The sequence below is a fragment of the Barbus barbus genome (assembly GCF_936440315.1).
Source record: "Barbus barbus genome assembly, chromosome: 35".
Classification (NCBI taxonomy): Eukaryota; Metazoa; Chordata; class Actinopteri; order Cypriniformes; family Cyprinidae; genus Barbus; species Barbus barbus.
In genome coordinates, this window is record NC_136763.1 from 9,807,490 (window position 1) to 9,824,046 (window position 16,557).

Below are 16,557 nucleotides of genomic sequence, written 5' to 3' on the forward strand. Positions count from 1 at the left end.
GTACATTGCACTGCATGTAATGTATCCTTTAAATATATATAAAATTATATATCTAATGCCATTGTGTTTTGCACAGTTTGCACAATACTGAATGGTCACCACTAAACAAATACTATTTATTCCACTTTTGGCCAGCTTGGAGAAGCTGTAATCCCTGTCTCTCTTTTTGTCTTTATCTCTGCCTCCCTTTCATGCTAGTCATACCCTGTTTTTCCCTTTAGCTCTCTAGACCCTGCCCCTTGGTCATCTAACCTGACTTTAATTGGACGACAAGTCTGCCAGCAGCTCAGCCATTGGTGGAGCTTAACAGCCATTATGCTTGTTCAGAAGGGCTGTAACTGTCCAACAGCAGGGGAGGGAAGGAAAGAGAGAAAAGAAGGGAGTGACAGAAGCCGGGGGAAGAGGGGGGCTCATTCGGCTTACGAGAGTGAGGAGGAGTGGAGTGGTTAGTAGGGAACTTGCTGCCTGTGGGAAAGTAAACAGCACAGAATATTTGCCGCCCTCTCAGAGGCTTCAGTCCGGCAGCAGCGGATAAACGGAGGATGAGGATGTGTTCAAGGAGGCAGCTGATTTCATAGCAGGAAGTGCATGGGAGGTTGTTGGGATTAAATTCCCTCTTGGGAGGTGCTGAAGCTTTCCTGTGGAAGTACTACTGAGGACAAAAAAGTGAGTTGTGCTGTTTATTGGTCTATCAGTTTCACTTTTCTCATGCACACTAATACTCTAAATTTGCTTCCTGTTCATGCAACAAAGGCAGGGGCACCATGAAAAGGGGTCTTTTCTCTATAGTGGGGGTAGGAGAAGAGAAGACAGAAGAGGAAGCTGTGCACTCTCCCCAATTTTAGTGGGAAACAGTTGGATCTTACAAATCTCTGTAAACCCAGAAAGACACTCTCACAGGCAGTTAAAGATAAAAATAAAATTCTACCATCATTTACTCACCCTCATTGAATTCCAGACCTTGTATGACTTTCAGTGGAACACAAAATATTATATTTTGATAAATTTCAAATAATTTTGTCTATGGAAGTCCTGTACTGAGACATTTTTCAAAATATACACTTTTTCGCTGTTACAGAAGAATGAGAGTCATAGAGCTTTGAAATGATATGAGGGTGCGTAAATTATTTTTATTTACTATTTCTATCCCTTTAACCCAGTTCTAACCAGCAGAACTTCTGACACATGTTGCAACTGTGAAGTGCCCTAAAAGCAAACTGGGAATGATCAAAATATTTTCAAACTCCATGTACAACCATATATCTGATTTAGAGAGAATTTATAGCAGCTTTTTATGGACTAATTCCAACATAAGATCCATAATCACACACTTTGTGTGTTACTGAGGGGCCTCACAACCCTGGCCCTCCAAATCTGCATCTAGCTGCCACTCAACTTTCACCGACTTCCTTTTCCATTTACCGAATTGCATAGTTTAAAAAAGGGTCGTGTTTCGTTTCCCTCCTTTTTTCTCTATGACAGTTCAGCGTCATTAGCAGTCCATGCATGTCAGAGAGAGAGCTGCAGTACAAATGGACCCTGTCAGTGGTCTCTCCAATCCAAAGGGTGTTTTGGGCCCTCTAGGATGACAGAGGCATGCGTACAGTCGCATGGGCCTCTTAGCGGATGTGATACTGGATATTGGGTGGAGGGAGTTCTGTCCACATGTTAGTACGAATTTGAAGGTTTCCGTCTGACACCCCAAGGCATGTGATAAAATCTTCAGAAAGTGAAAGGTGTTGTTCAAAGTCCTCTGCCCTGTTTGAGAACACATTACGCAACAGCAGGAGAGACACAAAACACTATATGTTCAGAAGGTGAAAGAGGAGCTTGAGCTTTTTATGTGATTGTTCCTATAGATGTAAAGGTAGAATGAAAAGATCTTTTGAATCTGTGCATGCCAAACCACATCATGCTTTGAAGGTTTCAGGATGTGAATGAACAATCTGATTGAACAATGACATGTTACATGACTCTCTTTGTTGTGTTTTATGGTTATACTGTGTTTTGGCATCACTATTATTAGGAGGCCAGTGGAATTTCTTGCTTCGGTCATTTACACACAGTGACTCTGCATTTTATTTTAAAGTTGCAATGAAACAGAAGTAGCAACAGATGTTTGTTTTTTATTCATTTAAAATGTAGTGTGGGACTTGATTCTATGCATCAGCTATTGATGGATTTTAAATGAATGCAAATGAACAATAGCTCATTGGAGAATATGTCAGAGAAGCCTATAATTTTCTTTGAAAGGTCCAGTTATGGCGATCAAAATTCAGTAATATTATTGCTTTAACAGCACTTATCAGATGAGAACAAAATTTGAATTGAATTGAATTTAACTGAATTGAGTTAGATGATGACACTAATTTGACACTGTTAAGACTGTTATTGAACTGAACTGAATCAAGATTGAAGTGATTCGAGCTGAACTTGTTTCATAATTGATGAACTCTGAAATATTGACAGTTATTGAACTGAACTGGAACAACACCTGACCTAAATCAAGCCAAACAATGACATTATTATATTTTGTCAAGCTGCTCTACAGTTTAAGTTGTATGTTTTTTTCATAATTTATTCATTTTTACTATATTATCATTGTTGTTTTTTTGTTTGTTTATTAACGTGAAGCTGCACTAAATATTATGATGTCAAATATTTTTTTTCCCCTAAATAAAACATATGCACACATAAAATGTTTACAACACGATCTATAAAATAAATAAATAGGCAGAATTTTAATTTCATCCTGACTTTATCAAACTGTTCATTTAAAAGTGAATTATAGACAACCACAAGGATGAATAATGCCTCCTTGCATGTCTGTGGTCTGCAGAATCAGCCACTGCTGACCTGGCACATTTTGAGTATTTGCAGTTGTGAAAATAGAGGACATGTAGAGGTGTGTACACAGCCATCCTGCAGTTTAAGTAAAAGGGTAACCTGCCATTAAGTCAGAATGCACTGGTGTATTTGTTCATACATCCTGCTAAAATTAATAAAGGAGAAACACGTGAAAAAAAAGTAAAAAAAAAAGTAGCAAGTTGCAACACAACCTTATTTTATTATCTGACATACTTTATTTTAATATTTTGCAATGCATTCATTCATCCTGAGCACATGTCCCGGTTTAATACCCTGTGGACAGGGATGGCATCATGAATCACTGTCAGCATATTTCTGAGCTGTCTTGTGGTAACTCCAGCTATTTAATGCAACATACTCTTGGGATACTGATAAGAAGCGGAAAAGGATGTTTCCTCCTTGTGTCGATACTGTACACTGCTGCCTCCATATTTTTATTAGCAACAACCAGTGGTTGTCAGCTGGTGGTTTGCAACTCAAAAATGGGTTGCAGTCTGCAGGGAAAACAACACAAATGCAAATGTGTAATATAATAATGTCCAAAAGTTGCTTCAATCCTGTAAATATTCTTATATCAATCAATAACAGTGTAAAGCTGTTGTTATGTCGCTGTTATAAAAATCAGCAGACGTACATCATGGCAGAACATTCTGGGAATGACACTAATAAAAGAGTGTGAGGGGGCAGAAGATGTAGTAGGTTATTTTAAATTTTTTTCAGAGACGTATTGTTTGAAAACACGTCTTATTTTATTGGGGTTTACATAAAAAATTCAATCATAAATTGAGTCAAATTATTTCAGTTCAAATTCATATTTTACTTACTGTAGGTATTGATGCTGCTGGGACCAGCATTATAAATCATATTTAATATTGATTTACCTATCAATAAAAATGAAATGTAAAGGTTTGCATTCTATTCTGAAATTTCTATTCAAGAGAATGCAAGTAAATTAAATAAATGTACATACATTACATTTGTATTATTCTTAAAGAATTTAAACTCTGTGTGGCGGTTCCCCGGACAGATATTAAGCCCAGTCCTAGGCTAAAATTGCCTTTTAAATCAGATTAACAGAAATCTGCTTTCTCTGTCATGGTTTTAAATAATCTTAGACTCAGTCTAGTCCAGAATTTATAGGCTGATTTCTTGGAGGAAGACTAGAGCTACTTCAGGACTAAATTGAGGCTTAAATTGAACCTACCAGGAGCCAGATTAATGTTGTGTTTCCGGTCTTTATATATCAAAATTATTGGCACCCTTGGTAAATATGAGTAAAGAAACCTGTGACACAAAACCCTAAACTTTCATTGAAGTAAAATGAAAGGGAATGGAAATCTCATTAAGGGAAATCCCTTTTATTTAATACTTTTTGCAACCTCCTTTTGCCAATTTAGCAGCTACGAGTCTCTCCTATTATGCCTGATGAGTTTAGAGAACACCTGACAAGAGATCAGAGACCATTCCTTCATACAGAATCTCTCCAGATCCTTCAGATTCATAGCTTCTTGTTGATACTCTCTCCTCTTCAGTTTTCTATAGGATTCAGGTCAGAGGACTGGGGGGGCCATGGCAGAATCTTCATTTTGTGCTCAGTGACCCAATTTTATGTTGATTTTGAATAATTTTTCTGTTGGGAGATCCAACCATGGCCCTATTATAAGGCTCTCTGAACCCAAGACTCAACTATTTTCTGCAATTCTCCAGCTGTGATCCTTGGAGAGTCTTTGGCCTCTCAAAATATCTTCCTCACGTTGCATTTACACAATACAGACAGACAATATGCTGCAGGCAGATTTATAACATTTCCTGTTGATTGGAACTCTATATTTATTATCTTAATGGTGGAAATGTAAATGTTCAACGCTTAAGCTGTTTTCTTACTTTATTATTGTTATTTATTAATTTTTTACTTTCTATTGTGTTTTTTTTTTTTTTTTTTGCTCTAAAAGTATTTCACAAAGCATTTTAGCACTAAAACTAGCTCCTAAATCTCTGAAACGTTCGGAGTAGTGAATAGGACTCCTAAATCACTATGACCAAACCACAAACTATCCTAAAATGGCAGTTGCTGGCAATCTGCCTCAGAACGTAAACATTTTAGAAACATTTGACAATAATGTGCTTTTAGAAAGGTATCACCTTTGGTTTTGAGGTTATCCCAACTTCAAATTTTCCTTTGATTATATGCTTGTTTTCATTAACCATTTGGGCAAGAAGTAACAGCTGTTCTTTTGTCCAGTTTGGCTTTCAGTTTTGTTTGCATGTCTTATTATCAGCCATGATTATTCTACTATGTTAATTAAAAGGCTGGTTATATGCATATTCAATATTTTTATTTATTTTTTTAAAAGAAGCATACAGGCTGACAATTAGCTGAGCATATACATCTATATTATATTGTTTAATTAGTGACACTTTGCCTGAATTTTAAAATCTTTATTTGAATGTGGCAATTAACATTTTTATTTTTAAACCTTTATTTGAATTTGGCTACATAATATTGTGTTCTACAATACTTCAGTGAATGAATCTCTGACACACACACACAGACATACTAATATATCAGTCCCAGACAACAGGACAAGAGTGAAGGTACAAAAATTTCCACTCTTTTATTAGCCCCGGGTCCAGTGGACCCGAACATCCTGTATGTAATATTACGCCCCGTCAAGGGGTAAAGGCGCAACATGAACGAGTACAAGGACATGGAGGAGTTTTGGAAAACGAATGAACAGTAGTTTAATGAGAACAATGATTTAAACAGTACAAATGGGGTATTTTAGCTTCAGGAGCCGACAATGCCAAAATAACAAACAAAAAACAACTAATTTATCCCTCTAAATTCCCTAGTACACAAAATAAAATACAATTACTTCCCTAACTCTCTGTCCAAAAAAGATCTACAAAAAAGGTTCCAACAAAAATGGCGTCTGTCTCCCTCCCCAAAGTTACTATATACAATTATTTACAGTGGTTAGCAAACGAGTCCAAGCAGGGGTAATCCAGAATCAAGGTCAAAGAACAGGCAGTAGTCAGTAATACGAACAAATGGCAAAGCAAACTGACAGACAACAATCAGTCTCTCTCAGAACACTCAACTAAGCACACAGTGAGTGGTCATTGAAAATTTGTTCTGATATATGTTCTTCCCAGAAAATGAGCCAAGGCCAATGAGTCTGAATTTGAAAAATAATTAATACTATAATTTTTCTTTTGATATAAATTGAAAAAGGGTCCCACAGACCCGAACACCATACAAGTTAAGCTAAGAATAAGGGCAGGGTTAACCTTGGATAATGTCAGCATGCTTACTAACTATGCACACAGTGATTGGCTGATAGTCTCTGTCAGAGATTTATTCATTTATTCATCAGATATTTAAATATTGTAAAGCACAATATTGTGTTGCCGTATTCAAATAAATTGCCATTAAACGATTTTAAAACCATGGGAGACCACATACATGAAGACATTTCAAATTATTTTTAGTCTTAAAAAAATGACAAAATAATATAAATATAATGCTAGATAAATTTCCCATGGATCAAATCAGAGCAAATGCATTAAAGAGAACTACCAAATATGATTAAAATATGCAAGCAGACACTGTCAAAACGGCAATCAAGAAATTAACCGATACCCTCGAAAAACACATGCATCATTTTCAATGTCAACAGTCAGAATTTAAATGCAAAAAAAGTGCCCAATACAATTGATCAGAATAAGCAACGCAATTATAGGTATTTCACACTCGTTCATGCACACACCATGACTGTCAAAACTGTGTCATTCTGTATGATAATCCGACATTAAAACAATAAATAAAAACAATAATCCTCTTAATTTGGTGTCGCTCTATAATTTCAAACACAACTAAGTCTTTCGTGAAGTTCATATTGAACAGAATATAGAATTTTGCACAGTCAAAACTAACAAGTCCAGCATCTTTAAAGGATATACCAATCAGGACCATTGAAAAGATAAAAGACAGGATTGTATAGAATAGATTTTGATTAAATAATTTAACTGTGCTCTGATTTCAGAGTTGCAGTGATTTAGCCTTCATGTCATCTCCCTCAACAGGTGTAATTCACGTTTTGACAGTTAAAACAATCTCCACTCTTTACAATCAAACTTATATAGACCCTTTTAGGGCCGACGTCACGATTATGTCACAGCCCTAGCTAGAGGCAAAACAAACCAGCGCAGATTCAGATACATAAGGAGTTAAAATATCATCTTCTTGTGATGTTGTGTGCCCGAATCGATGTTGTAGAGGCTCCAATATGAAATTTTAAGGCATACCTGATGCCACTGCCAGACAAAAAAACGACAACAGCTGTGGTTAAATGAGATAAAACGAGCGGACTGGACAGAAACGATCGTCAAAAATGCTTGCATTTGCAGCACACACTTCTTATAGGAAAAGGTTAAATAAAGTATTGTCTTTTGTTGTTATGGGCGCGTCTAAAGATTTCTTATGCATCTCATGCATGTCGTGTGTGAAATAATGTCTGTGTGTCTGTGTGCATGTGTGTAAAACAACAAACTAACGATTTATAAGCTTAATCATATGTAATTGTATATACATTGTTGTGATTAATTGTGGCTTGGAATAATAATGTAGCTGTAAAAATAGTTGCATAGTATATGGTTATAGCCATACCAATTAATTTGATTGTGTATAATTGTGTGTTTACGTGTCTGTGTGTGTGAGTGTGAGTGGATGTGTTGGTTTTGCACTCATGATGTTTTAGAGTTTCACCTGTCATTGCTGTGTACTTTTTTTGTGCATTGTGGTAGATTTGTAGATTTTTTGTGTGAATTTGCTGAATTTTTGTGTTTTTGTCAATTTGGTCGGTCATTTTTTATTTATTTTTTTCAGACCACGTAGCCTGCTCGAATCAAGCCCTCATTTTTTTTTGTGTGGTCACATTCCAAATGCCATAAAAGTCATCAAGTTTCGTACCATTCCGAAAATTCAATTCCGATGATTTTTTCAGTCAAAAGTGACCGAAGAGCACCAGACGGTTAAACAAGTGTATGTTCAGCTTATTGTCAGCCTCTTACATGTATGCTTCTCAAAAACAATTAGCGGATATGCATATAAACAGCCTTTTAATTAACAGAGTAGAATAATCATGGCTGATAGTAATACATGCAAATGTAAAAACAAACAAACAAACAAACAAAAAAACTGGATGCAAGAATAGCAGTTACTTCTTGCCCAACTGGTTAGTGAAAACGAAGATATAATCACAGGAACATTTGGAGTTGAGATAATCTCCAAAACCAAAGGTGATACCTTTTTAAAAGGTCAAATGTTTCTAAAATGTTTATGTTCAGAGGCAGATTGCCGGCAACAGCCATTTTAGGAGAGTTTTTGGTTTGGTTTTAGTGACTTATGAGTCCCCTTCACTACTCTTAACATTTCAGAGATCTAGGAGCTAGTTTTAGTGCTAAAACGCTTTGTGAAATACTCCTAAAGCAAATATTTAGGAATCTTACATCTAGGATTAACATGCTCATTATGTATATTTACATTTACATTTAATCATTTAGCAGACACTTTTATCCAAAGCGACTTACAAATGAGGACAATGGAAGCAATCAAAATCAACAAAAGAGCAATGATACGCAAGTGCTATAACAAGTCTCAGTTAGCTTAACATAGTACATGTAGCGAGGATTTTTAAAAATTATATAATAAAAAGAAAACAATTCGAATAGAAAAATGATAGAGCAAGCTAGTGTAGATAGAATACAAAAAGAATAGAGAAGATAGTGTTATTTTTTGTTTGTTTGTTTGTTTCTTTTCAAGAAAACAAGCAGTTAGTAAATGAATAGAGTGCAAGTCTAAAAGGGGCAAGTTTGTTTTTAAGAATATAATTAAAATAGAGAGCGCTAGAGAGTTAGAGGGTCAAATAAAAATGGAAGAGATGTGTTTTAGCCGATTCTTGAAGATGGCTGAGGATTCAGTTACTCGGATTGAGTTGGGCAGGTCATTGCACCAGGAGGGAACATTATTTGAAAGTCTGTGAAAGTGATTTTATCATATTATTATAATGTTATTTTTCATTATTTTTAAGATTTTCTCCTAAATCGGCAAGTTATGAGCTACTTTTAGCCTTAAGATGTTTTGTGAATACGGCCCCAAATGTGTACAGTTTACTTTGTTTGATTTAAAAAAAATAAAATAAAAAAAGTTCTCTTGCTCAATAGTTTTTTTTTTTTGATTGCAGTATTTTTCCCCGCTGCTATTGTTTGCCAATTAATAGGCAATCTAAACTGTTTACACATTTACAAATTGTTATGCAGTAATGCTCTTCCAAGTTCAGGTAAATGCCCCCAAGAAAATAAATATTATTGGTTTCTCTTTCATATTTCAGTAGACTTCATGGAGTTCCCAGGTACATTTCAACTAACTTTGTTTCAGATGTTTCTCCTAAAATACAGTAATAGAATAAAGCTATACACTTATTGTGACGAGTCTCCAATTATTCATTTAATTGTAATTCTGAAACAATTGATATCTGTTCAATTCAGTTTATATCTGATATTTTGTTTGAATTTTTCTTGGGTTATTTCTCCCAATAAACCACAACTGACAGTAGTTGGATATCCATGCTCTGTGCTGTGAATATTGATGCAGACTGGTCTTATCTAATGTGCAGTCAATTGCAGTCTGCCTCAATACTTTTTAATGCCATCGTAATGCTGCATTACACCATGAGCAAATAAGTTTACGGTCTGCTTCATAAAAATATAAGTCAAAGCATTTTTGGGGGGACTGTGTACATTGGTGCCATCAGCATCATCATCATGATGTCAATTTCCTGTGGTTCTCCTTGGTTGAGACTGTAATGTCATATATTATCAGAAATGAATGCAATATTGGAGACAGACGATCCTTTCTCTTTAGCAGTGCTTGGTCCCACCATTTCTCACATCACATACCATTGACCTTTTGACTTGTGATCTAATGAACAGCCAGGCATTCCTCAGTGATGAATGCAGAAACAACACTTTGTGAGTTTGTTCCAAGGTCTCATCACAAGAGTGCCATTGTGTGTGGTATACCATGAAGTGGGCCCACTGGAGAAACTGTGTTTGTGGTCCACTGTAAGGGACAGAATGCCTTGGACACAATGGCTTTATCAGGATGGACTCACATGAATGTTCTGACAAACATGTCTAGTGTTGTTCAGGCTCCCTTCATTACATTAGCATTTTTTGTAACTGCAACTGATTCAGTATTTGAATAAACATATAGGTAAATCATTTGTGGTTAGGTTTTCAAACAAACAGATTTTGCCTCAAAGTGATGGTGTCCATATTTAGTTATTAAATAATCTAGCGAGCCTGCCTAAGGAGATTAATTAGTGATGCATTACGGTATAGTTATGTAGCATGTAGATGTATTCTGATTGTACCTGTTACGCAAACCAAAGTTTTATAGTCCTTTAAGCTTATATTTCATTGCAAACATTGATTTTGGATAAATTAATAACACAATCTATATTCTGCCTTGTATGCCTGGCTGTGACATCATTTGTGTTCTACACATAAATACAATTCATGTACAATCACGTCCTTGTGGACAGTGAGGTCATCTACCAAAAGGCAATATCATCGGACATATCACTGCTTGGAAATGTGCCACCAAAGGAAACAACTGTGAGGTCATTAAACCCCAAATGTGGGATGAGGGAGCATTTGCCTTAAATAGTGCAACTCATTAAAGCCATTTTATTTTTTTACAGTGACAGATGTGACGACTAAAGAATGTTTAATAAACTGTGTGTGTGGTTTACGTGGGGGAGGAAAATCTCCCAAACGCCAAGTCACTAAATTCCAAAGCAGGGTTGCCTATAATTGCAATTTGATGACATTGTTTTCATGTTCATGTTCTGTTATAGAGTGTTGATCCAAAGTAGTATGTCCCAGTGATACACAAACTTGCAATTCATAAAGACAATAACTTTTTAATTTTCTGTGCGTAAACAAACACACACCTTAGTCATCATATATACACTTTATAGAAGTGCAAGTAAAAGACCTACATGCAGTGTAGTTTGATGTATAAAGTAACATTTGGCTCCTTTTTTTACAGAGCCTATGTCCACAGATTCATCTCACCAGTACCTGGAGAAAGATGCGGAGGAAGAAGGGCAAAGAGAAAAATTAAATTTTGAAGATGAGATTGGCAAACAAAAGAGCAAGACTACCTCTGGAGAGGAGACCGCAAAATGCAGTGAGCACCAGACACATTCAAGTGACTTGAAAGTGACTCAGGAAAATCATGCAGATAATTTATCCCAAGCAGTCACTACAGTTTCTCCTGCTGGTCAGGAGTGTACCAGTTATAACACTAGTAAGTTCCTACTTCGTCATTTACACACATTATATTCACCTGGGATCTCATTTTGGTATTGGGAATTACTGAACTGCAGCTTGGGGAACCACTACAAGGCAAGCTTGTAGTGGTTCTCCACTACATGATATTACCGTTCCACTGAACGATAAAATCAGCCTATTTAAACTAGATTATACAAGCCTCACATTTTCCCCTTATTTTATTTACAGATGCATCAGCCATCAACAAAAGGTAAGAGTTTTCACTTAAAAACCTCACAAAAATACACTTGCTAATGACACTTTCAAAACATTAGAGCAAACATTAACCAAAACAAGTAAATCGCTATGACTTCACTTGTTGCAAAAGCCTGAACATGGTTTGGGAAGAACGCTGGCTACTTTGAGCTTGTCCAGGAGCATTTTGGTTTGTGATATGCAGATAATTCATCTGTGCTGGATACGGAGTTCCAGGTTGCATCGACTGGGACACAGACTCATAGCTTGAAATAAAGAGACTACTGGACTGCTCCAGGGATTGGGAACTTGATCTGGATACAGGTTGGTAACGTGACTGCCCAGGTATAGAGGTCTGGAACCCAGGCTGTGATATGGCCTCATTACTTGACTGTACCTGGGGCTGGAACCTAGACTGCACTGTAACGGCTGGGGAAGAGTAGCCAGACTGAGCTAGGGACTGGCCGCTAGGCAGCTTTTGAGGCTGGGAACTTGACTGCCCTGCCATGGAAGATATCTGGTACCCAGACTGAGAGATAGTCTCAGAACTCAACTGTGCCTGGTAAGTTAACTGGACTGTGCTGGCATGGCTGGGGAAGCGTAACCAGACGTAGTGTGTGACTGGTGGCTAGGCAACATTTGAGGCTGGTAGCTGGAAGGTTCTGGCTTACTTAAGGGTTTGTAGCTGTATTGCACAGGCTTAGATAGAGGCTGATGCACATCTTGCCCTGGCTTGGCCAGAGACTGGTAGCCAGGCTGTTGCAATTGTCTCAAAGGTCCAGATTGCGGTCCACTGGGCTGTGATACAGAAACATAACTAGGCAGTCTAGGCTTAGCTAGAGGTTGTCGGCTTGGAAGGACTGGGGGCTAGTAGCTAGGCTCTTCAGGCAGCTGTGCTGGTCTGAAAGTGGTCTGGAGTGTTGATTGTACTGGTCCAGGATGGCCGCTGGGTAACACCACAGACACATAGGTGCCCTACCCAGTCTTCCCTGGGGCATGGTATCCATGATGTAGAACAGGTTTGATGTGCTGAGCTAAGGATGAAGATACTACAGGTGCTGGTCATAAAATTAGAATATCATGAAAAAGTTTATTTATTTCAGTAATACTATTCAAAAAGTGAAACTTGCATATTAGATTTATTCATTACACACAGACTGATATATTTCAAATGTTTATTTCCTTTAATTTTGATGATTATAACTGACAACTAATTCAGTATTCCAGAAAATTAGAATATTGTGAAAATGTTCAATATTGAAGACACCTGGTGCCACACTCTAATCAGCTAATTAACTCAAAACACCTGCAAAAGCCTTTAAATGGTCTCTCAGTCTAGTTCTGTAGGCTACACAATCATGGGGAAGACTGCTGACTTGACAGTTGTCCAAAAGACGACCATTGACACCTTGCACAAGGAGGGCAAGACACAAAAGGTCATTGCTAAAGAGGCTGGCTGTGCACAGAGCTCTGTGTCCAAGCACATTAATAGAGAGGCGAAGGGAAGGACAAGATGTGGTAGAAAAAAGTGTACAAGCAATAGGGATAACCGCACCCTGGAGAGGATTGTGAAACAAAACCCATTCAAAAATGTGGGGGAGATTCACAAAGAGTGGACTGCAGCTGGAGTCAGTGCTTCAAGAACCACCACGACATGGGTTTCAGCTGTCGCATTCCTTGTGTCAAGCCACTCTTGAACAAGAGACAGCGTCAGAAGCGTCTTGTCTGGGCTAAAGACAAAAAGGACTGGACTGCTGCTGAGTGGTCCAAAGTTATGTTCTCTGATGAAAGTAAATTTTGCATTTCCTTTGGAAATCAAGGTCCCAGAGTCTGGAGGAAGAGAGGAGAGGCACATAATCCACGTTGCTTGAGGTCCAGTGTAAAGTTTCCACAGTCATTGATGGTTTGGGGTGCCATGTCATCTGCTGGTGTTGGTCCATTGTGTTTTCTGAGGTCCAAGGTCAACGCAGCTGTCTACCAGAGAAGTTTTAGAGCACTTCATACTTCCTGCTGCTGACCAACTTTATGGAGATGCAGATTTCATTTTCCAACAGGACTTGGCACCTGCACACACTGCCAAAGCTACCAGTACCTGGTTTAAGGACCATGGTATCCCTGTTCTTGATTGGCCAGCAAACTCGCCTGACCTTAACCTGATATTCTAATTTTATGACCAGCACCTGTATGTATATATATGTATTTGTATATATTAGGGCTGTCAACGTCAAGGCGATAATATTTTTTTAACGCAAATTAATCGTTTGATAAGGTTTGACACCAACTTCTTGCCGTCATCGCAGCGCGGAAGGTATCTATCAGCGTCAATGTGCACACTATCCACCCCAAATGCTATGTGATATTAGTAATTTTCAAAACTATTTAGGGCAGATAGGGTGGATAGTTGACAAAAGTGAAGTGAACGCGGAGAGAGCAAGTGTGTCCGAGAGAGAGAGAGAGAGAGAGAGAGAGAGACCGACAGTGCGCGAGAGATATGTATATTCATATGTGATAAGGGTACAGCGAACCAGTGTTGCAGTTTTCCCACACAATTTGGCTCTTTTGAAAATACTGTCGCGGAAAAAATTACAGAGCTGTCGGTTGTGATTTTTTTGGGCTACTTTTACAATGTACCGCGGCCGCCCAAAGTAACACATGTGGTCGCAAAAGGAAGTTATTACAAACACTCGATGTTGGTTTAAAGTGAGTTCTGCGTAAAAGTGTACTCCTATGGCATCTGCAAACTGCGATTGAGTGTTGCACAACTCTGACTGAAATTCAGTGATGTCAAGGCTGTAAAGGCTGTAAAGTGATTGGTTATTACGGCACACCTGATCCAAGTTAGCCGTTACGCTTTCTCCAATAGTAAGTAATACAGACCCTTTTTCTGTTACTAAACATTGTGACGTTTTCTGTGGGCGGAGCTTAGGTGGAGGCAGAAAGATTCCTCTGACCGCTTCACTAACACTAACTATGAAGTCTGTTTAGCTTGTTTTTTTAATAATAACTGGATAAATTGTTTTACACACATGCACACAGATATTATTTCATACACGACATAGTGAGATGCATAAGAAATCTTTAGCAAAGCGGCACGGGACGCATTTGAAACGTGCCGTGGCATGTCTACTGTAAACAAGCATTGACTAGAGTCGCCGCGATCAGCTCCGGTAGCTGCGTCGGACAGCCAGACCCTTCTCTACAACGTCATGCTAGAAATGCAATTTAAACATATTACAACATCAAACAACTTATTGAGCATAGCGATAGTTCTGGCAGGCCATGTTAGCCAAGCTCGCATCAGCAGACACTCAGGGAGGGGTAAGAACAGTGATGCTTGGAGTCGATTCCAAAAAGATTCGATTTGCGGGCATCAAGAATAGCGAGTCTTGGGTGATTCAGCTCCAAATGCGAGGCCTGAAATGTCCTTGCGTGATATTATTGTGTTTATTACCTCGATTGCCAAACTATAACAAACCCCGAGATAACACTACCCACGAATGTGCAGATTTTTATTAATTTCACTCAAATGTTGCGGTTCTGTTAATCAAAAGACTCTTTTAGATTAATTAAATTTGGATTAATTTAATTAATTTAAAATTAAAATTTAATTTTAAATTAATGTGAACCGATAAACACCCAAACAACACAACAGTTCTTGGTCCTTATGACAATCAAAGTCTCTTTAAGATAATGTATTCTACAGTCTTTGTGACAATTAACCATGGTACATAAAAATAAATAAATAACATGGTAATTGTAGTTAAAAATGTGTATTTGTAGTAAAACTGTGGTTATACAAATATAGCAATCAGTCTGCCAAAAAAAGTAAATAGCCTACACTTTTACTATAATAAAACCATGGGTTATTTTCATAAGGGCTGGTATACTGGAAATCTCTGAACATCTAGTGTGTGCAATCAGAAATATCCTGTATCCGAAACTCTCAGTGCATCTCAAGTGTATGGACGTGTACAGGACTCAGTACACTTGCCTGGGAAATTTTCGTACATGCGTCTTACGTACACCTTAAGTTTCACTGAAATTTCCATTGTACGATTTATCGCGGAAATTACTCTTTTCATGCAGTGCATTAATGCCCTCAAAATGTTATGTAAAAGGTGCTGTGAATTGATATAAGCATGTGTGGCGTCATTGGAGGCAATAGATCACGACTCTCAACTCATGCTGAAATACCTTTCAATGACCGGAAGTGCTGTAAAATGACAACATCATTCCATGGACAGAATGTCCATCATCTTTTTTCCTTGTAATTAACTTATTAAATTAATTATTTTTTTGAGTACCACAGCTAATATTTATTTGAATTTACTGTAAATGAAGTTGACATAATAAGCACCACTGGGTTGACTGGCCTGCAGTACTAGCATTTATAAACATTTATTTCAATTTAATCAAATCGAAGATAATATACCTCATATTGCATTGGTTATTCGTCTCTGTACTGCTGTACCCTATTTCCATCTAATTTCCATTTCCACAAGCTTAAGTCCTCTACACAAAACACTGTACCACTTATGAGCTTTTTGTGATAATCATATGGGGCGGAGGCATCTGAACTCTTCTCCTTCTCTTCTGCCACCCACCACCCAGTCTTAGGCCTGAATTGATCTCAGTACGTTATACCCTTGAGAGGTCTGCAATAATATGGCTCTATTTTTGGGGAATGTTCCAGAGACCAAGCTTCCACAGACTCTGCTGCACCAGAGAACTTAAATGAAAAGGAAGACCAGGCTTGCACTGAGGTGAAGACCGAGAGAGAAACATGCACTATTAAAACTGACACAGGAACAGAGGATATCAGACCCAGCCCAGCACAAAATGCTGAAGGTAAGAGCTAAAACATCAAATGTCTCACAGTTATGTTTAATAAATCAGTAATTCTTGAGAAGTGGGACAAAACAGGGTGCAAAATTGAAAAAAATAAAAACTTGTACAAATGAAACTACATTTATGTATCTTATATGTACTAAGCTACTGAGCTATGCTTTTATATCCATGCTATGCTTTTTTTATCCATGTTATAGCATATCAATGATTGAACATTTTGTGGACACACTGTTTTAGATGTAGTGA

At 37.6% G+C, this 16,557-nt stretch overlaps 1 protein-coding gene across 1 annotated transcript in view; it reads left to right on the forward strand.

Annotated features, from left to right (window-relative positions):
• Positions 1–515: 515 nt before the first annotated feature.
• LOC306854714 (rho guanine nucleotide exchange factor 10-like protein) overlaps positions 516–16,557 on the forward strand; it is a 143,636-nt gene continuing 127,594 nt past the window's right edge. Inside the window, exons 1-4 of the mRNA XM_079392948.1 lie at positions 516–666; positions 10,985–11,245; positions 11,458–11,479; positions 16,157–16,311. Coding sequence (XP_079249074.1) covers positions 10,990–11,245; positions 11,458–11,479; positions 16,157–16,311 — 433 coding nt within the window. The 5' untranslated portion in view covers positions 516–666; positions 10,985–10,989. The remainder of the gene's footprint in view (positions 667–10,984; positions 11,246–11,457; positions 11,480–16,156; positions 16,312–16,557) is intronic.